Source organism: Bipolaris victoriae (genome assembly GCF_000527765.1).
Source record: "Bipolaris victoriae FI3 unplaced genomic scaffold scaffold_198, whole genome shotgun sequence".
In the NCBI taxonomy this organism is placed as follows: domain Eukaryota; kingdom Fungi; phylum Ascomycota; class Dothideomycetes; order Pleosporales; family Pleosporaceae; genus Bipolaris; species Bipolaris victoriae.
This window is the reverse complement of record NW_014575194.1, coordinates 1-20,713: the sequence shown is the minus strand read 5'-3', so window position 1 is coordinate 20,713 and position 20,713 is coordinate 1. Positions and strand designations below refer to the sequence as shown.

Here is a 20,713-nt window from a genome sequence, read left to right as displayed (position 1 = left end):
CCGCCCCGCCCGTCGCTTGTTCCTCCTTCGCACTGCCATCGCCAGCCACACGACCCTGTGGCGTGGTACTGTCTGTGGCTTGCCACCCGGACCAGCTGCTCTAGCCCAAATGTCATTGCCAAGCACACGCCCGCGGTTTCAAGCTTCATTGATTCGACCCACGCCCATGTCACCCCCTTCGCTACTACATCTGTCTGCGAGCATTCCCGACGCTCTTCTCCGTATTGCTCCATCTACTTTACATATCTAGGTGCTCACAAGCCTACTAGCTCTTGGCCCGGCTCTACTTACACCACGGCTGCACAAAGTCCCGGTCCCGAGATTGCTTGGCCATGACGCCAAGTACACATCTTTCGCTTGCCTGCATCCTTTCCTCTACAACAACCTTTCCCCATACTAACTCTTACTATTTTACGTCCAACACACCTCCGCGGCACACCTACTCTCCGTGTCCCTGTATTCACTGCAGGCTAGCCCCTCGGCATCCGTAAGCACTTTTGCTTCCAAATTGTCAACACACTTTTGTTCCACCAAACAACACATCTCGACAATCCCTTACAACAGCCCAACATGCAGTAAATCATTCCTCATTCATACAATCATGACCGCATGCATCGTCTCTGAAACACAGTCATCATCATTGCATACTTACCCCGTTTCTTTTCGCGCTAACAATACGTCTTACTCGGCATCTGTTGGTCCTTGGATTCGTACAGACACATGTAAGAACTGATCTGGAAACAAACCACTCCCTCATGTAAGCGCCGAAAGAGGCCCGACAGCCCCAAACTCTATCACGATCCCGATCGTCACGATTCAAATACATGGTCCACTCAGCCGGGCTCGATGAAGAGAAAGGATATACACATAGGCATGGTACAAGAGCGGCACTTGACCAAGTTTCAGTCTGCCACTCAGTGCCCAACTATACCCTGGCTACAGACATATTGATACCATGATTTCACATCTGCCTGACAAAAGTCAGCAAAGAGGCGTTTTCCTGCCACCTCATGACTGCAGACTTGCTACTGCAGCACAGCATCCCTGCGACACTACTTGATGACAGTTGAAATGGCTCATCTCTGCTATCCTGTCCAGATACTACATCATGCACGGTTACACAGACCCCAAAATATGCATACTGCATTCACATGGACAAAAGTTTACATGCTTCTTTACCACTCGTGACATTCTAGCTTCGCATTTATTCCCCTTATATCCTACACAACACTAAACAAGAACACCCATCTTTCGTCGTCCGTCTTACTCCTTTATGCAGTAACCACGATTATGTCATGCATGCCCCTTTCCAACATCCTGCGTATTTATTACTTAGTAATAATGCTTGGCTGTTTTATATCCTCATCAATGGTACCGTTCACATGGAACAAAAATATATCTTTCCTCACTGCTCAATTATTTTGTACCCAATATCACACGACTGCCATTCGGCAGAAACCTGAGTATCCATCAAGCTCAATAATATTCCGACATACACTACACATACAATTGACCCTACAGCTCGTGCACGTGGCTTGTGTGCACTTTGTGTCATGGCCTGCGCATCTGCAAGTACACAGCTACCTACCTAGCTACTGCTACCCCTCCTCCATCTCCAACACTACCCCGCGCCGACCACCACTTCCAAAATTGCGTGATTGCAAGACCATCCCTAACGCGTAACTTTTTCAGACCCTACCACTTGCTATTACAGATAGCATTTACACATTCAGACGGCACAAATGGGGCTGGTCAGCACTTGCATGGCCTAGTGCCATCCGGTATCACCCCAAAAGGAATATGTGGGGGCTATATCAGTACAGACGCATCTCAAACGGTTCTTTTAGTGTGGAGCACCTGGATACTATAGTGGAAAGCCTCCAACGCGAGCGTGGGCGCGGATGACGTGACTGTGCGGGATAATGGTGCACAATTTCTACCATTTGATTGCCCCCCCCCTTGCCCCCCTTTCCTCTACGTACCTTTTCTCTAATCCATTAACTTTGCGTATAGCTAAAATACTAATTGACAAAGGGTTAGTTGAATAGATCTTCCAAACATTTCTCACATAGTAATCTCCAGACCAGCAACATGGCAGAAGAACTCTCCAAGAACTTTGAGACGCTGCAACTGCATGCCGGTAAGTATTTTTGATAGAGCAAGAGACAATGCAAATGCTCATGCTAACGCGACTGCTTCCAGGCCATACACCAGATAAGGAGACCAACTCTCGTGCTGTGCCCATCTATGCCTCCACTGTATGCTCCCCTAAATATGCATTCCTCCCATATGTGCCAGGAGAAAAGCTTACCACTGTAGTCCTTCACATTCAACGACAGCGCTCACGGTGCCCGACTCTTCGGCCTCAAAGAGTTTGGCAACATCTATAGCCGAATTGGAAACCCAACCGTTGGTGTCTTTGAGCAGAGAATCGCCGCGCTCGAAGGTGGTGTCGCTGCGCTTGCAACTTCATCTGGACAGGCCGCGCAGTTTATCGCTATTTCTGCTCTAGCACATGCTGGTGACAACATTATCGCAACTTCAAATCTATACGGAGGCACATACAATCAGCTCAAGGTCTTTTTCCCACGTTTGGGCATAAAAACAAAGTTCATCAACGGAGACAAGCCCGAGGACTTCAAGGCTGCCATTGATGACAAGACAAAGGCCATCTACGTGAGTTTCCCATTTCAGTGCGACACCCTTTTCAAAAATTAATAAACTGACCGCGCCTTGTAAAGCTCGAGAGCATCGGAAACCCAAAGTACAACATTCCCGATTTCGAAAAGATTGTCGCGATTGCGCATGAGGCTGGTGTTCCGGTAGTGGTCGATAACACCTTTGGCGCAGGTGGATACTTTGTCAGGCCCATTGATCACGGCGCTGACATTGTTGTACACTCTGCTACAAAGTGGATTGGAGGTATGTCCTCCAGCTTGTTTTCTTGAGCAGAACGGTGGACTGACCGATACAGGGCATGGAACCACCATTGGCGGTGTCATTGTCGATAGCGGAAAGTTTGATTGGGGCAAGCACAGCAAGCGCTTTCCGCAAATGATCGAGCCATCAGAAGGCTACCATGGGCTCAAATTCTGGGAAACGTTTGGCCCAATAACATTTATTATCAGAGCTCGTGTTGAAATCCAGAGAGATTTAGGTGCCGCACTGAACCCATTTGCTGCGCAACAGCTTCTCCTTGGTATCGAGACGCTTTCCCTTAGAGCTGAGCGACATGCCTATAACGCGCTCAAGCTAGCCAAATGGCTGGAGAGCAACGAGAATGTGAGCTGGGTCTCATACCCAGGCCTCGAGAGCCACCCATCTCACCAGCTAGCCAAGAAGTACCTGCCGCGTGGTTACGGAGGTGTCCTGTCGTTTGGTGTGACAGGAGGTGGCAAAGCAGGATCCCAGGTCGTGGACAACTTCAAGCTCATTTCCAACTTGGCAAACGTTGGCGATTCAAAGACATTGGCTATCCATCCTTGGACCACAACACACGAGCAATTGAGCGACGAGGAAAAGCTGAGTTCCGGTGTTACCGAGGTACGTACTATCGGCTTTGTATCATGTCCGAGTGCGTGGAGTTGCTAATTTGTATTACAGGATCTCATCCGAATTTCGGTTGGCACCGAACACATTGACGACATCATTGCGGATTTCGAGCAGTCATTCAAGAAATCGGCGACAAAGCCCGAGGAAGAGGGCAATCCAGAGAACGCGGGCAAGACTGGTGAAGGCGAAACTCCTGCGTCGTTGTCTGGTGCGACGTAGAGTAGTCAGGACAGCTTAGGATCAGGCATCCAGAAACACCGATTATCAAGGCATAGCAGATATATAAGCAGTAAGACGAATTAATACTTAACAAAGAAAAGGTTGCGAGCCCTTGCCCTGTACGACATATCTCGGTGCTACAATAATATCGCCGTGCGACGTTAAATCGTCCCTCCGTAACCAAAGGTGGCCATAGTTGCGTGTCGCAGCATATTCGAGTGATGTGACTACATATGCCTCGGTATCTTTCCCCTTTGGTTAGCGCGTGCCCTCGCACCAAAGCCGGCCAATCGCAGCTCGGCCCCCCGTTTACGGGGGAGCGGCCATGCGCGTGGTTAAAATCACTCCAGACTTTTTTCTGGGCTTCGGCATGTGAAAAGAAGGAAATCCGGTCGCAAGCAACCACATGACCGCATCGCTTACCCCGTTAACACATGCGCATTTACACACAATGCGAAGCACATCCAGCGACATGTCCAACCTTTTTCCCAACGAAGCATATGCAAAATAGTTATTTAGTCTGGGCAAAATTAAAAAAACAAACAAACGGGGTACATCGGCGCATGAATGCTCCCCCATCCTCCAATGTGGAGATTGCGCGACAGAGGAAGAAGCCTAGGTTGACTTGCTTGCCCACTTTCTGAGCGGCGCCCGCCCGCCCCCCGGCCGGGGATGGTGCACCACGCGCGCGTCATTTGTAGGTGGGAACCCTCTATGCCCCCCAGTCGAGCGAATCCGCCCCTCCAACATGCCTCGGCACATGGTCCTTTCGTAACAGGCAATATGTGGGTATTTTCGGTTCTGGGGGCGGGCCTCTTGTCTTCAATAGGTGTAGGCTTGGCCGGAGTTGATCTGGTTGTCTCTCGTCCGCCCTTCTTGTCGCTCTGTCTGCTTCCTTTTGCTCTCTCTCTCTCTCCGTGTGTTTAGACGTATAGAGGAATCGTTGTTGTTTTCGTTTGTGGACATCGTTTGGTAAGTTCAGTCGGACGAGACTCAGCCTTGTTGTTGCTACGCTCCCTCTCGCATCGTCATCTGCGGACAAAGGAACAAGCCGCGGGCGCGCGCTAGGACACCAGGGTAATGTTGTCATTTGCACATGGGAAGCTCGGGGACACTTGACTAATGTTTGTCATATAGTAGTAGAGTTGTTCGTTGCGCTTCTTCTCGGCGTCCCGTTTCCTTTGCTGCAACTACTTGCACTGCCTCGATCACCCCGACTTTACATATTTGTCTCTACTTTTGAAACCCTTTTGGACCTTTGGACCATTTGCGCGCACGTAGCATCACCGCAACGACAACATGTTTTCAGGCACAGACGCTCAGATAGAGCGTGCGATCGAGCTTCATACTCCGCCGCCAAAGGGAAAGCCTTATAGCGTTGCGCTGCCTGGTACAGAGATAGAAGGAAGAAGCGCCATCTATAGGCATTGGAGGTTTGCCAACAAGCCTGTATTGGAGAAACTGGTTCCCGAGGTACTTTTGTTTTGCTTTTTTATCATACAAAAATGGGCGACATTGGTCGGAAGAATTAGCTGACACCAAGTTAAAATAGATTAGCACACCATTCGAGGCCTTTGAGAACGCGGTTGCGAAATGGCCTAAGAACAGGTGTCTCGGTCACCGCCCCTACGACGCTGCGACCAAGACATTCGGCCCGTACATCTGGGAAGACTATGAGACGATTGCGAAGCGGAGGAAGGCCTTTGGCGCTGGTTTGGTGCACTTGCACAGACAGGCCGGTGTGACTGCGTCAAATTACGGTGTGGGCTTGTGGTGTCAGAACAGGCCTGAGTGGCAGATTACCGATTTGGCTTGCATGTCGCAAGGCCTCTTTACCGTTTCCATCTACGACACGCTTGGCCCGGACACGACTGAATACATCATCAACCATGCGGAGCTGACCTGCGTGGTTGCGGGAATGAACCATGTTACAGCGCTCTTGAAGCTGAAGCCACGACTCCCGACTTTGAAACTCATCGTCGTTCTCGACCCGTTGTCGGCTGGCGAGCTTCCTGGAGAGTCAAAGGGAGACCTGTTGAACTCGCTCGCAAACGAGCAGGGTGTGACCATCCACTACATCCGAGATGTGGAGGCTCTGGGCGAGAAGCAGCCTCTTCCAATGAACCCACCTTCACCGGACGACATTGCCACCATCAACTACACTTCTGGAACCACCGGTAATCCCAAGGGTGTTGTATTGACCCACCGCAACGCGCACGCCGCAACATGCTCGAGCATGATCCTCACTGGCGGCAAGGCAGGTGAGGTCATTTGTTCTTTCTTGCCTCTTGCGCACATCTACCAGCGCCTGACGGAGCATTCGGCGCTGGCAGGCGGCTCGGCAATTGGTTATTTCCACGGCAACGTTGTCGAGCTCGTAGATGATCTCAAGATGCTGCGCCCAACCATCTTCTCTGGAGTACCCAGGCTCTACAATAGGTTTGGAGGAAAGATCAAGGAAGCTACGGTTCAGGCATCTGGTGTCAAGGGAACATTGTCACGGCACGTCGTGTCCACCAAGCTTGCGGCTATTCATGACAAGCAGAACCCGACCAACAAGCATATGCTCTACGACCGCGTTTGGGCGAGCAAGGTGGCTGCGGGTCTCGGTCTGGACCGAACCAAGGTCTTGATCAGTGGCTCTGCGCCCATTGACCCCAGTCTACACCAGTTCCTGCGCATTGTTTTTGCAAGCAACTTTACGCAGGGATACGGCTTGACCGAGACGTACGCCATGGCGCTGTTCCAGCACGAGAACGATTTTTCGTCGGGCAACTGTGGCGGTGTTGCGCCCACGACCGAGTGTGCCCTGGTAGACGTGCCCGACATGGAATACTTTGCTTCAGACAAGCCATTCCCTCGCGGTGAACTCGTGGTCCGTTCGTCGACGCGGTTCAGGGAATACTTCCGCAATGACGAAGAGACAGCCAAGGCCGTGGATGCCGACGGCTGGTTCCACACTGGAGACATTTGCACCGTCGACGAACTCGGCCGCTTCAAGATTATTGACCGCAGGAAGAACGTTCTCAAGCTTGCACAGGGCGAGTACATTTCACCTGAGCGTATCGAGAACCTCTACCTGGCAAACTGCACCTACCTGGCCTCGGGCTACGTCCACGGCGACTCGCAACAGTCCTTCCTTGTTGCCATTTTCGGTGTTGCGCCAGATCTGTTCCCGCAGTTTGCGTCCAAGGTCCTTGGTGAGACGATTCCTGTGGGCGACATGGCGAAGCTTAGGGAGGTGTGTCAGAACAAGAAGGTCCAGCAGGCTGTGTTGAAAGACCTGGACAGGGTGGGACGCAAGAACAAGTTCAACAGCTGGGAGCGCGTCAGGGCTATAAGGCTGTTTGTGGATCCTTTTACGATTGAGAACCAGCTCTTGACACCAACGTAAGTCGTCTCTAGTCACATGGGATGGGATGATATATGCTAACAAAATGTAGATTGAAACTGAAGCGCCCGCAAACAGTCAAGGCATTCAGACAGCACCTGGATGACTGCTACGAGGAGGCACTGGCTGAGGAGTCTGCACCTAAGGCGAAGTTGTAGAGGATTGTCTTTTTCTGTATGCTTACTACATGTTTTGTGTGTCAGAGCGCGGACATTGGGCGTCCCCCTGCAGCATGTGTACCATGGAACTATATGTAGATCGTCGTAATGCACCACGTCTTTAGTGAGATCGGGTGGCATCTGTTTGACTAGCACATTCATCTGTACTCGAGTTCATGCCGTGACGAAGAAAATTATAGTTTGATGAACGCATGAACGCCGACGGCCGAGCTGGGAAGGCGGTGAAGGGCTGGCGACAACGTGTCACGGGCAGAAGTGGAGTGTAGCGCAGTGGCACGAGCAATCACGGGGCGCCAAGTCATGTAATGACGCAGGGTCCTCTTTCTCGGGCCCAAGGTCGCTTCTGGCTACGGCCGTGGTGCGATCCTTTGGTTCACGCAAACAACAACAACACTCGCCCGCCCCGTGGCCTCCTCCGCCCTCAATCCCAGTCCTTGCTTTCGCTGCACCGTCTGCACGAGGTGCTCCCCCTGGCTGCAATCACTTCTTTGGACCCTCAATTAGCGAGCAGCGCCCATGCCAACCACACGCGCAACTACACTGGCCATGAGTGAGGACATGGAGGAAGCTGCTCGCCCGCGCCCATCGCGCTTCAAGGAGCATACAAACACAAACAGCACCATTCGCCCGCCGCCTGAGGAGCTGTGGAAAGACATTCAGATTGACGATCTGATTGATCAGTACAACGAGGAGAATGCGCAACCGCCCGTGTCGAGAAAAACTTCTGCGAACCATGCGGCGCGCACAGCCAGACCTGCGCCCGCAAGGACGAACTCGGGCTCCTCGAACTCGGATCGCTCTCGTGAGTCGTCGGCCCCAGCGCAGGCCAATTCGGCCTCTGGACCGGGCGAGGGTACGTATGCGCGCATACAGCGCGCTTTTGCGTCCATGTTCGGCAGCGTGCTGGGCAAGCGCAAGGCCGGTAGCATGGACGCTGAGCGGGATAGGGAGCAGCAGCTTCATCAGCAGCTGCTTGACGAGCGCAAGAAGGCTGCTGAGATTGCCTACTATGAAGCCAAGGATCGTGGCCTGCTTCCAACGCCAAAGGTCTTCGTTCGACCGGCCATGGCTGCCAGAGCCAATCTTCAAAACGCCGAGAAGATGCAGGTCGGCTTGACGACAGAATTGGTCGAGGCCGCAACTCCAATGCGCATACCAGGCACGCCACGGACGCCAGGTCTACACCACACGCCCAGCAAGAAGGACCTGCAGAAGCAAAAGAAGCTCAGCAAGCGCGTCTCGGACCTCGAATTCAAGCTCGCCTCCGCCCGCAAAGAGCTCCACACTGTCCTCTACAACGACCTACCTCCCGCTCCTCCCGTCCCCAAATTCGCACCACCCACCCCAGACGTCACCCAAAGCGAACACGAGCCCGCCTCCCCCGAAGCCCGTACCTCGACCTCGTCTAACAACGCCTCCACCGCCGCAAGAAGCATGGGCCGCATCCTCAAAAAGCGCAAAACAACCGCGGCTCACGACTCGGACACTGACTACAAACCCCTCCCCACCGACTCCGAAGGCGACACAGACATGTTCTCCGTCCCTTCTGCCTCTGAATACGAAGCCGATCCCGACAACAACGACGATAACGACGAAGAAGACGAGCTGTCGACCAAGCACGCTAAGTCTGCGTCTCGGAAGAAGAGCAAGAATTCTAAGCGCCAAAGTTCTCGTCTCCGCAAGAAGTTCTCGAGAAGCAGTATCAAGCGCGATGAGCCTGTCTGCGTTGTCCCCGATGGTGTCAATGTTCCTGAGGTTCCTAGTTTGCCGCAAGATGTGGCGGATGAGGTTAAGAGTCGGGCGAGGAAGGGGAGGGATGATGGGTATGGGGGGTTGGGTCATGAGATTTTTTGAGGGCTGGGTAGGTGGGCGAGTAAGTGGGTGGAAAAAGTGTGAGTGAGCGTGGTGGGTGAAGAAAACTTTCGATTCTTGTGCATAGTTTTTTTGTGGTCGTTGATACCTTCCTTTCGGCCTTTTTCTCTGATCTTCTCGAATGGATGGTTGAGATGGGGGGAAAAGGTGCGGAATTAGATTGGTCCGACTCTTTTTTTTTTCTCTGGGGAAGGTTGGAGAGTTATTTTTCTTTTCTCGTCTTTCCTTTTTGTCATCACTTGCAAATCTTCGTCTTCTTGTGTTTTTTTTGCGGTTTTTCTCTTCCTTGGGAATGGACTACAAAAATCTCTCTTTTCCTTGTTTACGAATTGCAACGATGGTTATGACTTTGTTTTGGGAACGTATGGATTGGTATATCCATCTTTTTTTTTTTGCTTTCTTGTTCAATTTGGGGGGTGGTTAGGAAGGTAGATATTGAATGTCAAGATGTCTACTTATTTGGTGTGGTATGTGGAGTTGTATTGCAGATGGAATAAAAGGTGAATACTAACACTCACTTTTTTCCCCAAGCCTTCAACTTCTGGATATTGATACCCACGCTGTTTTGATATGTTCTGTCTCAATCTGTTGAATTGAGACGAAAAGGCGTAGTTGTTCCCGTTATCAATACCGTCTACCCACTTGATTTCTCGCTAAGATGCAGATTAGTCCAAAAGACTTGTTAGTGAGATGTCTACGGGCTTGCTCGTCTTTTTTTTTGGTTATAAAGTGAGGGTGTTCCATGAAAAGTAAATAAGATTAACATGATTAGTTAAGGGTAGTTGCAAGAAACAAGTCGTCATCGTCGTTTTTCAACAATTCACATATGTTCGGGTTAAGAGAGTAGAATGCTTAACTAGATCTCCGACGTTTGCAGTGAAGCAGCTTTTCCCGGAAGCTATTTTCCATAGTCACCATGCAATTTACGATACTCTAGTCAATATCTACCATTAGCAATAGATCTAGTTGCTAAGATTGCTGCGCGAGTATATGTCGCCGATACCACAATCTTATGCCTACTATACTTACATATAATTAATCTCTAAGCTATTCCTTTCCCTCCGTTGCCTAGAGAACACACATTGATATATGTTACGTGCAAAAGGGTCGGTTTATTTAAGAATTCCGACGGGTCTACCTATGCAACACAATCAGTACATCCTGTCCTGCTACGACAAAGAATATGCACTATAGAACCGCGTATCCGGTTATTGTTTACATAATATACCAAAAGTGGCGATGCTATACTGAAAGCGTGGAGATAGTGCCAACGAAGGGGTATAGCGTCAGGTACACATCTCCCTGACTACCCGCTGCTGACCGCTAGCTCCCGGACGTAGTAAAGGAGGCCCTAGTGTTCATCGCATAGCCTTGTGCTAGCTAAACATGGTGAATCCTGATGTTTGGTGTAGATCTACGAGTATTGGTAGGAGAGTTTCTTAGGAACAATCAAATCGCATTTCTTGGTGTATCATCGGGTAGGGCTAAAGGCTTCATCATGGCCAGATGGCAACAGACCCATGGCTCGCAAGCGAAGAGCGTCATGTGAGAACTAGAGAATTGACAGTACCAGATGGAACAGACTGTGATGATTACTTTCAGGCTCGACAGATTGGACTGGATGGGGGATGCGACCGATAGAGTTTCTAGCATTGGACAGCAATGACGTGATACTATATAAACGTTCAAGTCAAGCTACAAAAACGCCACAGCAGCATGCCGAGAGTGCCAGGGTGGTCAATGAAACAACGACATTACTGGCGCAAATGCCGCTATCCTCCTTGAAACACTACGGCAAATAACCCATGCTAGAAATTACCCCCGGACATCTGCCACCGGCCGTAAACCGCACCTCTTTCCCCACACCCCACAAGCCCTACCCGTTGACCTTTGGAAACTTTCCACCAACTATGAATATACCCAATAAAGCCACAAGGCGATATTTACATATATATTGACCAGCTTTAGCCGCACGGACGGGCGGAAACACGATTAACGAACATGCGGAGTCGGAGATTGATTGACAAATGGACTGGGGAGGGGGATGGTAAGTAAAGTTAGCGCCTGGGCCTTCCTCAATCAAATTAACGGAGAAATTCCAGGGCGGAGCAACGCGTCACTTTGATGGAAACATAGCCGCAAAGCCCATGTGGAACCACAGAAAAGAATCTGGGGTAAAGTTGTCACGGCTGGGCGGAATTATGGGAAAAAAAGGTTTATATATAAAGGGGTGGGGGGATGGGCATCTCGTATTTCCCACCTTTCTCTCTTCGCTCTTTTGGGTCCAATTCTCTGAAAGTGAAAGAGATACGACGTAAATCATGTTGTCGAAGATAATGAAGCAGTTGGCACTGCCACTTGCCATCCTATCTCTCTGTACACCTCCCCCCCTCATCCCGCAAAACCAGTATATCCCACTAACCCACACTTCCCCCAAACAGTCCTCTCCTTCGCCAGCGCCCTCCCCACCGATGCATCCCTCGAAACCCGGCAAACAAAATCCCTCCGCATCCTGCCCCTCGGCGACTCCATAACCTGGGGCTTTATCAACGGCGGCGGCTCCAACGGCTACCGCGAGCGCCTGCTCTCCGACCTACAATCCGGCGGCTACACGGTCGACTTTGTCGGCACCCAAAAATCCGGCACCATGGCCGACAAAGACAACCAAGGCTTCCCGGGCTACACCATCAACCAGATCCGCGGCGTCGCCGGCGGCGGCCTCAACCTGCGCCCCAACGTCGTGCTCATCCACGCCGGAACCAACGATCTCAACCGCGGCAACCCGTCGTCGGAGCCTGATGCGGATGCGCCACGCAGACTGGGCCTGCTGATTGACGATGTACTCAAGGTTGTGCCGAATGCGGTTGTCATTGTAGCCAAGATTATTCCGTCAAAGAGGGCCAGTCTGACGAATACTATTCGCACGTTTAATAATGCGTTGCCTGCGATTGTGTCGGCGCGCGCGAGCAAGGGGTCAAAGGTTTCGCTTGTGGATATGAGTGTTTTGAATCCTAGCACCGAGTTGAGTGATGATTTGCACCCGTAAGTTGATATTCTTGCTATTTGTAAGCAAGGATTGATGGGCTAACTGATGATAGGAATGTTGCTGGATACAACCGCATGGGAGATATCTGGTATGCGGGAATCAGGGCTGTCGCTGGATCTATCCCTGCTTAGGCTGATGTGGGTCTTTGGACTTTTTGTATATAGATTGATTGATGATGAGGCTTGAAGGCTTGGTATATGGTATGATATAGGTGGATCGACGAAGAATGATCAATTCAATTTGATGTCCTGAAATCAATTGTGTCGTTGTTATACACGAGTGACGTATCCTGTTAGACGACATACCGAGACATGTCTTATTTTACACTATCTTTTGATCTAATGATTTATTCCTTGTCTATATCGCAACTATCGAGGAACTAGGAAATATGTATTATTTCTACTTGGCAATCTCAACGCCACTGGTAGCACCTACACATAATGTCAGTCTCGTACAACAGAAGAAAAAATCACAGTAATAACAAAGACTTACCCAACGCTCTCTTGATACTTCCATACAAAGCAAACTGACCCGCAGTAAGACCACCCACCATGAAAAGACGAGTAGGAAGGCCCGTGAATGAACCCCGGATGCCCAGCTCTCCAGCAATCTTGATCAAACGCGAGACGGTGCTCTCACCAGGAAGACCTCGTGTCTTGTTAATCTTGGACAGCATGGTATCAGCAGGCTGTGACACAATAGCAGCAGCGAAACCGGAAAGAAGACCAGAACCCAGATTGACAGTGGTCTGAGCACCATTTGACATAGTCGACTTGTCAAAAAGAGCGAAAATAGCTTCGGAAATCTTTTCGAAAGCAACGAATTTGGTGATTGTGTACGGGACCCTGTGATAGACATCAACTTCCCGCTCTGCTCCGCAGCAGTCTATTAGGGGGACAAGACATGCCAGGATAACTTACTGCTTGAAAAGAATAGGACCAAAACCCGAGTAAAAAGCTCCGACACCCTCTGTCCTCAGAATCTTCCCAAACCCACCAATCAATCCATTAGCAAACCCCGGCGTCGACACCAAGCGAATCCGCGTCGCCTCAAGCGGACACAGCGCAATCGAAGCAAAGAACTCGGCACAGCCCGCAGAAACCGAGTACACAGCCGCGCGATGCTGGCGCGCCTTTTCCAGACCAAGCAGATTAATCGATTGTTTCTTGAAGAACTCGTAGCCGCCGAATTTGAAGGCGCCTTGCATGAAGTAGCCGGCGAAGGTGGGACCGAAGCCTGTTGCGAGAGCGCGTACGCCTTCGTTTTGGATGACCTGGCGGAACCCGCCGATCATGCCGCGGTTGTAGGTCGCGGGGTCGAGTTGGATCCGAGTCTTGACGCTGCGGAAAATATTGGTTTGGGTGAAGGGGGAAAGCTGGAGGAGATGAAGGAGAGACCTACACATCGACTGGTGTGAAAGCGCCGTGGGTAACTGAGCACCCCAGTGCACCGGCGACCGCAAAGCGAGCGTAGAGATCGATGCCCTCTGGGGCTTTCTGCTGGATGAGCGGAACCATGGTGGTTGGTGGTGGGTGTTGTAGTTGCGGTAAGCAAAAAGTCGAGTCAAAGAAAGAAAAGGGGAGTAGGTCAGCTGGCGGGATTACAAGTTTTATGTCACTGCGCGTACATCACAGGGACAGCACGAATTAAAGTCGGAAGAAGAGGGAGAAAGAAGGAATGAGCGATTGCAAGGCCCCCAGCGCGCGCTATGTCGCACTTTGAGCCTGGACGACATGAGGGTAATGTGCGAGAGCTGCTTGGTGGGATCTACAGGCACCTGATTGCGTGTTTCGGGGTGGGATGTTCCGAGTACTTTGTTCCTGCAGCAGTTGCATATGGCCGAGAGAAGTATAGGCAGGGCGTTGTGAACTCCTGATGAGGTTGTTACGTCGGACAGTTGGCTTAAGTCCACACGTTAAGTCCGAAGCCAGCGATAGGAAGATGTCGGTCAGGTACCAGTAGCGCGAATTTACCGCTTCTATGGATGCTATCGTCGCCCGGTGCGTAGAATCGCCGACTACTAGATCAGGATGAGGCGCATCTCTGGTGGCCTTGCAATACGAGTCTAGAAAACAGGTTAGGGCAGGAAGCAAAGCGAGTAGTGGACGACCAGGGATAATGCAAATTTCTTTGTCAAAACCAGGTTGACATGCAAGTGCCATGATTGAATGTATGAATTCTTTGTTAAGCTGATATGTTGCTACCAGTGGATCCGTAGATCATCTTTTACCCTAACGCCGTCGCTTAAGAATTTAATGCAAAACGTTCACTTTCCGTGGCGCATGTCGCGTCTTGTCCTTGTTCCTAGCCCCTGCTTTCTTAGTTGTTACCCTTAATCCTTGGGAAGCATATCCTGCTCGCTGCCATCTCTTGGTACGTAGTTGATGCCGGCGCTCTCGATCAAGCCGATAATGTCATCGGGGAGGATGCCTTCGACCTGGGTCGCGTACACACCCGGCTGGTAGCCCTCGAGGCGCTGGTACCTGGCCACCCAGCTCTTGGTGGTGTCTGCGACGGTGATGAGTCCTTCAAAGACTTGCGAGGTACAGTCGTTGATTTGCTCCGGGTTGCCGGTGAGCTCGAGAAACTCCTCGCAGTTGGGGCAGCCCTGGGACAGGAACTGCTGCTGGGTGCGGACAATGGAGCAGACCATGCAGGCGCGCATGTTGCGCTGCTGGTTCGGGGGGATGTACGCGCCGCCAGCCATGTTTTCGTTGGTGTCGGAGTCTCTGTCGTCGGGTGTGTGATTTGTGGACGCGCTGCTTGGGCCTCGACGTTGACGTTGACCGCGGCGTGTATTCGGTGAAGATGGCTCTGGTGGATATGGCTGATTCTGAAGATGGTAGGAATGGCTTGTGGCTGGTCGAGGAGGACGAGTGCCCCGGAGAGGAGATATAGGCTGGTCGAAGGTGTTGTAAGTGTAAGAAAACGGTGTGCTACTACTGCTAGTACTTTGTTCCACGGTCCCAGAAGCTTGGCGAGGCTGGCGGCGCTCTGGCTCTGGCTCTGGCTCTGGCTCTGGCCCTGACTCGTTTCTAGAGGGGTTTAGTGGCTCGCGTGAGGTTGCAGCATGGGCATGGGCATTGGAATCCTCCTCGTCTAGATACTGTTCTGGTCTGTTATTTTGATAGGTATATCTGCTATCTTCTGGTGAATTACTCGCTGCAGAACTGGACCCTTGATAGTCTCGACCAGGCTTTGAGCGTGTATCGCCTTTGGCCGTCGTCGACTTGACCATTGCAGTGCCCTTACGCGCCATGACGGCTAGTCGGGGCCGGGACCGCTGGCTGGCCTGTGGCGCTGGGGGGGACAATCTAGTGGCAAGGCGAGGCGAGCGAGCGAGGGCGGGACGGAATTGATTGATGACTTTTGGCGGGCAGTGCGGGCAACGAACCTTCTCGCCTTTTGTGGTGCGTCATTGTTTGTATCTGCCTCTTTTTTGCCTCTACTGCAATCGCCAACAAACTGCACCTGTGCCTTCCCGTTGCGCTTGTCCTGCAGTCGCAAGCCTGAGCATTCCACTGCTACGGCCCGTGCCGCCTTCCATCGACACACCATGGGGAGCCCGCCAGCTGAGGCTGTCCAGCTCAAGGACGAGGGCAACAAGGCCTTCAAGAACCAGGAGTGGGACAAGGCCCTCGAATTCTACACAAAAGCCATAGAGGCATACGACGCAGAGCCCTCCTTCTATACCAATCGCGCACAGGTACGCTGCCTGTTTGCCCCCCACACAAAGCCCAGCTGTATGCTAACTTGCGCTCTAGACATACATCAAGCTCGAACAGTACGGATATGCTATACAAGACGCAGACAAGGCCATTGAACTCGACCCCAACAATGTCAAGGTACCACATCCCCCACCCTTGGTTGCTCATCATGGCGCTCACCACGTTCCCCGCAGGCATACTTTCGTCGCGCCTCGGCCAACACGGCCATCCTCAAGCATCGTGAGGCCCTCCGCGACTGGAAGCTCGTCGTTAAGAAAGCCCCCAACGATGCCAACGCAAAGCTGCGCATGGCCGAGTGCGACAAGATTGTCAAGCGAGACGCCTTCCTCAAGGCTATCGAAGTCGAAGATGCGCCCTCGGCCGCAGAGGGCCTGGACCTCGAACACATGGTCGTTGACCCCTCATACGACGGCGCAAAGCTCGAGGACAAGATGACGCTCGAGTTCATAGAGGACATGATTGAAAGATTTAAGAACGGAAAGAAGCTGGCCAAGAAGTACGTCTACCAGATCATCATCGCCGTCATGGACATTATCAAAAAGGAGCCCACCATGGTCGAGCACGACGTTGAGCAAGGCCATGAAATCACAGTCTGTGGTGACACGCACGGTATGTTGCACGAGTCCAATCTTAATCTAATACTTACCAACAACCCCAGGCCAGTTCTTCGATCTCATGGAGATTTTCCGCCTCGCAGGAAAGCCCTCGGAAAAGCATGCATTCCTCTTCAACGGCGACTTTGTCGACCGAGGATCCTGGTCCACTGAAATCGCATTGCTACTGTACGCCTACAAGTGGCTATATCCCAACTCCTTTTTCCTCAACCGAGGCAACCACGAAACAGACGACATGAACAGAATGTACGGCTTCGAGGGAGAGTGCAAGGCCAAGTACACCGAGCGTGTATTCAAACTCTTCTCAGAATCCTTCTCAGCCCTCCCTCTAGCAACTCTTATTGGCAAGAAGTACTTTGTGCTTCACGGCGGTCTTTTCTCCGATGATCAAATTACCCTGGACGACGTACGAAAGCTCAACCGATTTAAGCAGAGGCAACCAGGCCAATCCGGCCTTATGATGGAGATGCTGTGGACTGACCCCCAGACGAGCCCAGGCCGAGGACCTAGTAAACGTGGTGTTGGTCTACAGTTTGGCCCTGATGTCACCAAGCGCTTCTGCGAAAACAACGGTCTCGAGGCCATTATCCGATCGCACGAGGTACGCATGGGCGGCTACGAGGTTGAGCACGACGGACGTTGTATTACCGTCTTCTCGGCCCCCAATTATTGCGACAGCACCCACAACAAGGGCGCCTTTATCAAGATTGGGCCAGACTACAAGCTCAATTTTACCCAGTTCGATGCGGTTGCGCATCCAAACATCAAGCCCATGGCCTACGCATCACAGGGCATGGCTGGCATGATCTAATGAGATTTGCAACAAATTGGATTCTGTCAATGTTCGTAGCGACGCATATTTTGGTGTTCCTCGGCGCATCAGCATAACGGAATCGCTTGGGCTGTGTTTGATCTTTCGGGACTGGTTGGGATGGAATGCTGATATACGACTGTACTATAGAGACCTCAACGTAGGGTCGATTCCAAGTGTCGAAACTCATGACTGCATGAAGACAAGAATACAACTGTACTATTGACCCAGCATCATGAATCGCGCGTGCGTTGCCCCTCACATGCCGCCCCACGCGTTGTCTTCCTAATGTGGTTAAATCTGTTGACAAACAGGGGTTCGCAGCTTTCATCCGCCAACTTGCAAACAAAGCGCCCAGTGGATCGCATACATCCACAACCCAAATACATACTGTGTGCTTTTGCGCCACAGTCATTTCTCACGATCCAAATATTAGCAATGTGAAGCTGACTTTGTCTGCGCAAACACAATGTCGCCATATCAACATCTCTTCTCCACTAATGCCGTCCTGGGTGTCTGGCGCAACCTCCGTAACACCAAAGATAACAACGATCTCTTGCTCACCTTACAGTACCACCAAGAAGATCTCCAGAGACAAAAAGGAAAGAAATATACCAAAGGGGGGGTTTCAGAAAGCACACAAGAGGTTTCAGATGGAAAGACAGTGGATGTGGGTGGAAAGAGTATAGGCTTCGTGGTACCATGGCGGGCGATGCAGAGCCAAAGACGGGAGTTGAAGGAAAGGGAAAAGGAGCTTGCTGAAGCACTAGTAGCACTTGCTGGAGAAGTCGCCTTTACTGGTATGTACTTATAGACTTGACATACTCGTCAATGTATTCGAATCTATAGAAGAGCGCGCATGCTGATACCTTGGTAGACCTTGCGCCAACCCTTCAGTCTTCTCTTACTCAGAATCCGCTGGTCCAAATTCGCCACCTCGCAGCCGGTCTATCACGGCAGATGTCCAAAATCGAATTTCAGATGATCGACAATGCTCCCTTCGCCAATGGCAAGAACCTTTACACGGGCGGGGAAGTGGCCCAGAAGTTTCTCCCCTCCATCCAGACTCTCTTTGAGCAAAAGCCCGTTCCTCAGCGCATCATCTTCGAACTATTGATGGAACTGAAAGACCTAGTCTACATGGCCATGGCAGGCTGCTCAAAAGAAGTCTTAGAACATGGACTAGACAGCACAGGAACCAGCTCCCTGGAAGAACTCGACGACGCAATCGTACGAGCCATCACACCTCCACCACACACCCTCGAATCCCACCAGCCAAAAGAACTAGAACAAAGCCACAAACGCTCACTTCGCCGCAAAGCCTCAAGCCTCCTCTCCAAACCCCCAAAACAAGATCACCCAGCCCCATCTTTTCTCCTTTCCGTCTCCGAAGAACTACTCTACAACCTCGAGTCCCTCGAAACCACCGCCCTCGCATCCACCCAGCTCCCCCTCCCTACCCCGGACTTCTGCGCCCACGCCATTATAACACTGCGCCGTCTTACCTCCCGCTCGCTTCTATCCGACTTTTCACAGCAAAAGAAGAAGAGAGCGCAAAAATGCGCGGAGTACGCGCGGTGTACCAAGTGGGCTGGAGCGCAATGGCGGCAGAACGGCGGGTGTGGCCGGGGATGCAAGAATGAAGATGAGGATCCGGAGGGTTTGCCGAGTTGGCATAGGTGTAGTCGCTGGTTTGATGAGAGAGGCGGTGGGACGTGTATGGTTGGTGGGGGGAGGGCGGTGGAGAGGGAGGATGGGTTTGGGGTTGTTAGGATGACGGCGGTGTGATACGGATGAAGTGTGGAGATATACCCCTTTTTTGGACTGGCTGGTTGGTGTTTGGTGGGCGGGATTGTGCGTGTATGTTATTTTTACGAAATAGTTTTGTGTATGAGATATGTGGATATTGTTTTTAGTGAATCCGAGAACTATATTTTTGTGATATCTATAAATAAAGGCCACACTGTCGTAGAATTATTATCGTCGCTCAAATCAAGCATATACTTTAGGTTTTCAACCAGTAATCCCTTGCCTTACAATAACCGCCCCATTAGAACACATTCATAGCACCACCAACCATCCTCCTTCTCCTCCCTCAAACCCCCCACTCACCTCTTCCTCCTCGGATCCTCCCGATAAATATGCGTACCAGACGGAAGTCTCCTCGCCGACTCCTCCTCCACGCCCCGCATACTCACATCTTCCCTACCCCCAGCCACCGCAGCCCCCACTCCATCAACCGATGTCCGACGACTCCCACTCTGCACCACAACCTCCCTCTCCATACTCTGTCGACCTAACCCATCCTCTTGCATCACCACATCCGGCCTCTCACGCAACACCAGCACCGTCTCGTCACTCGGGTCAGGCAGTCCAGCATAGCGTTCCGTAAGTTCCTCAAGACTGAGATCGCGGGTTGCTAGCGCTGCTTCTTCGTCGCGGATCAAGTCGCGTAGGTCTGAACATAGAGTGCGGATTTCTTCTGGTAATGTTGGGGTTGAAGGGGCTTTTCCGGTGGGGGATTGGGGAGTAGGGAGGAAGATTGGGTGTGGGGGTGTTTCTTCTGAATTGGGGTTGGTGGGGGCGGCGATGTGGGTGTAGAGTCCTATGCCTTTGATGGAGGGATTGGTGGTTGAGGTAGGAGGGGTTTTGAAGAGGTTGATTATGTCGGAGTTAGCGCGGGCTTTGTGAGCTTCGGGTGTGTTGTTGGTGATGCTGGTGGAGTGGGGGTCGGTTGGGGAGGACATGGTGGCGGTCTGGCATGTGTTAGTTGTGATCTCTTTAGTTTAGATGGAAGGAAGAGGCGAGTAGAGAAATATTGTCAAGACTTAAAAATGGTTATGCAAACTTTATGGTAATGTTTTACATTGATTATACTTGGCATCGTGTTAGAGAAAGAAAATCTGATGTTCTCGTACAAATGACAAGAAGAAACTTACGAACGCACTTCCTACAGGTTTGTCCGCTTTCCCAGCCATGGTGTTACAAGCAACAACGGGAAGGATCCTCTCCCTGGTGATGATGGTATAGTGGTTGAGAAACCACTTAGGATACTAACTAGGAACGATAGGTATCGCGGGGCAAGGTCACGTAATACGCCATCACGCCAAGATAGTGCTATTAGTGATGGCAGGTACCGTATGTAATGGCAACCATCAGAAGTAGAGACAGCCATTAGTAATAGCGGGTCAAAGTTCTAATAGCAGGACTAGAAGTAATAAGGATATAAGGATAGATAGATTTTATTATTACTCTTATTATAGTTAACTTAAATTATACTTTCTTACTAGTTACTTTACTT

At 51.2% G+C, this 20,713-nt stretch overlaps 9 protein-coding genes across 9 annotated transcripts; 6 read left to right on the top strand and 3 right to left on the bottom strand.

Annotated features, from left to right (window-relative positions):
- Positions 1–2,091: 2,091 nt before the first annotated feature.
- COCVIDRAFT_115657 (hypothetical protein) lies at positions 2,092–3,771 on the top strand (the record flags this gene model as incomplete). The annotated part of the gene is made up of 6 exons (XM_014694884.1): positions 2,092–2,140; positions 2,203–2,258; positions 2,320–2,676; positions 2,742–2,922; positions 2,975–3,543; positions 3,604–3,771. 6 exons carry the CDS (start codon positions 2,092–2,094, stop codon positions 3,769–3,771), a joined length of 1,380 nt encoding a protein of 459 aa, XP_014550370.1.
- Positions 3,772–5,070: 1,299 nt separating this feature from the next.
- COCVIDRAFT_31871 (hypothetical protein) lies at positions 5,071–7,320 on the top strand (the record flags this gene model as incomplete). Its single annotated transcript, XM_014694883.1, has 3 exons — positions 5,071–5,244; positions 5,324–7,161; positions 7,215–7,320. 3 exons carry the CDS (start codon positions 5,071–5,073, stop codon positions 7,318–7,320), a joined length of 2,118 nt encoding a protein of 705 aa, XP_014550369.1.
- A 537-nt stretch (positions 7,321–7,857) lies between these two features.
- Positions 7,858–9,195, top strand: COCVIDRAFT_31870 (hypothetical protein; the record flags this gene model as incomplete). Its single annotated transcript, XM_014694882.1, has 1 exon — positions 7,858–9,195. The coding sequence occupies one exon, from the start codon at positions 7,858–7,860 to the stop codon at positions 9,193–9,195; it is 1,338 nt and encodes a 445-aa protein (XP_014550368.1).
- Positions 9,196–11,214: 2,019 nt separating this feature from the next.
- On the top strand, positions 11,215–12,390 carry COCVIDRAFT_21160 (carbohydrate esterase family 3 protein; the record flags this gene model as incomplete). The annotated part of the gene is made up of 3 exons (XM_014694881.1): positions 11,215–11,260; positions 11,655–12,255; positions 12,312–12,390. The coding sequence occupies 3 exons, from the start codon at positions 11,215–11,217 to the stop codon at positions 12,388–12,390; spliced, it is 726 nt and encodes a 241-aa protein (XP_014550367.1).
- Positions 12,391–12,658: 268 nt separating this feature from the next.
- On the bottom strand, positions 12,659–13,776 carry COCVIDRAFT_115639 (hypothetical protein; the record flags this gene model as incomplete). Its single annotated transcript, XM_014694880.1, has 4 exons — positions 12,659–12,690; positions 12,752–13,104; positions 13,180–13,599; positions 13,661–13,776. 4 exons carry the CDS (start codon positions 13,774–13,776, stop codon positions 12,659–12,661), a joined length of 921 nt encoding a protein of 306 aa, XP_014550366.1.
- Positions 13,777–14,591: 815 nt separating this feature from the next.
- COCVIDRAFT_115649 (hypothetical protein) lies at positions 14,592–14,966 on the bottom strand (the record flags this gene model as incomplete). The annotated part of the gene is made up of 1 exon (XM_014694879.1): positions 14,592–14,966. The coding sequence occupies one exon, from the start codon at positions 14,964–14,966 to the stop codon at positions 14,592–14,594; it is 375 nt and encodes a 124-aa protein (XP_014550365.1).
- Positions 14,967–15,192: 226 nt separating this feature from the next.
- Positions 15,193–15,387, top strand: COCVIDRAFT_115650 (hypothetical protein; the record flags this gene model as incomplete). Its single annotated transcript, XM_014694878.1, has 1 exon — positions 15,193–15,387. A coding segment is annotated over one exon (195 nt), but the record flags the coding sequence as incomplete, so codon positions are not given.
- A 2,494-nt stretch (positions 15,388–17,881) lies between these two features.
- COCVIDRAFT_115662 (hypothetical protein) lies at positions 17,882–19,200 on the top strand (the record flags this gene model as incomplete). Its single annotated transcript, XM_014694877.1, has 2 exons — positions 17,882–18,181; positions 18,325–19,200. 2 exons carry the CDS (start codon positions 17,882–17,884, stop codon positions 19,198–19,200), a joined length of 1,176 nt encoding a protein of 391 aa, XP_014550363.1.
- A 320-nt stretch (positions 19,201–19,520) lies between these two features.
- On the bottom strand, positions 19,521–20,159 carry COCVIDRAFT_43079 (hypothetical protein; the record flags this gene model as incomplete). The annotated part of the gene is made up of 1 exon (XM_014694876.1): positions 19,521–20,159. The coding sequence occupies one exon, from the start codon at positions 20,157–20,159 to the stop codon at positions 19,521–19,523; it is 639 nt and encodes a 212-aa protein (XP_014550362.1).
- Positions 20,160–20,713: the final 554 nt, after the last annotated feature.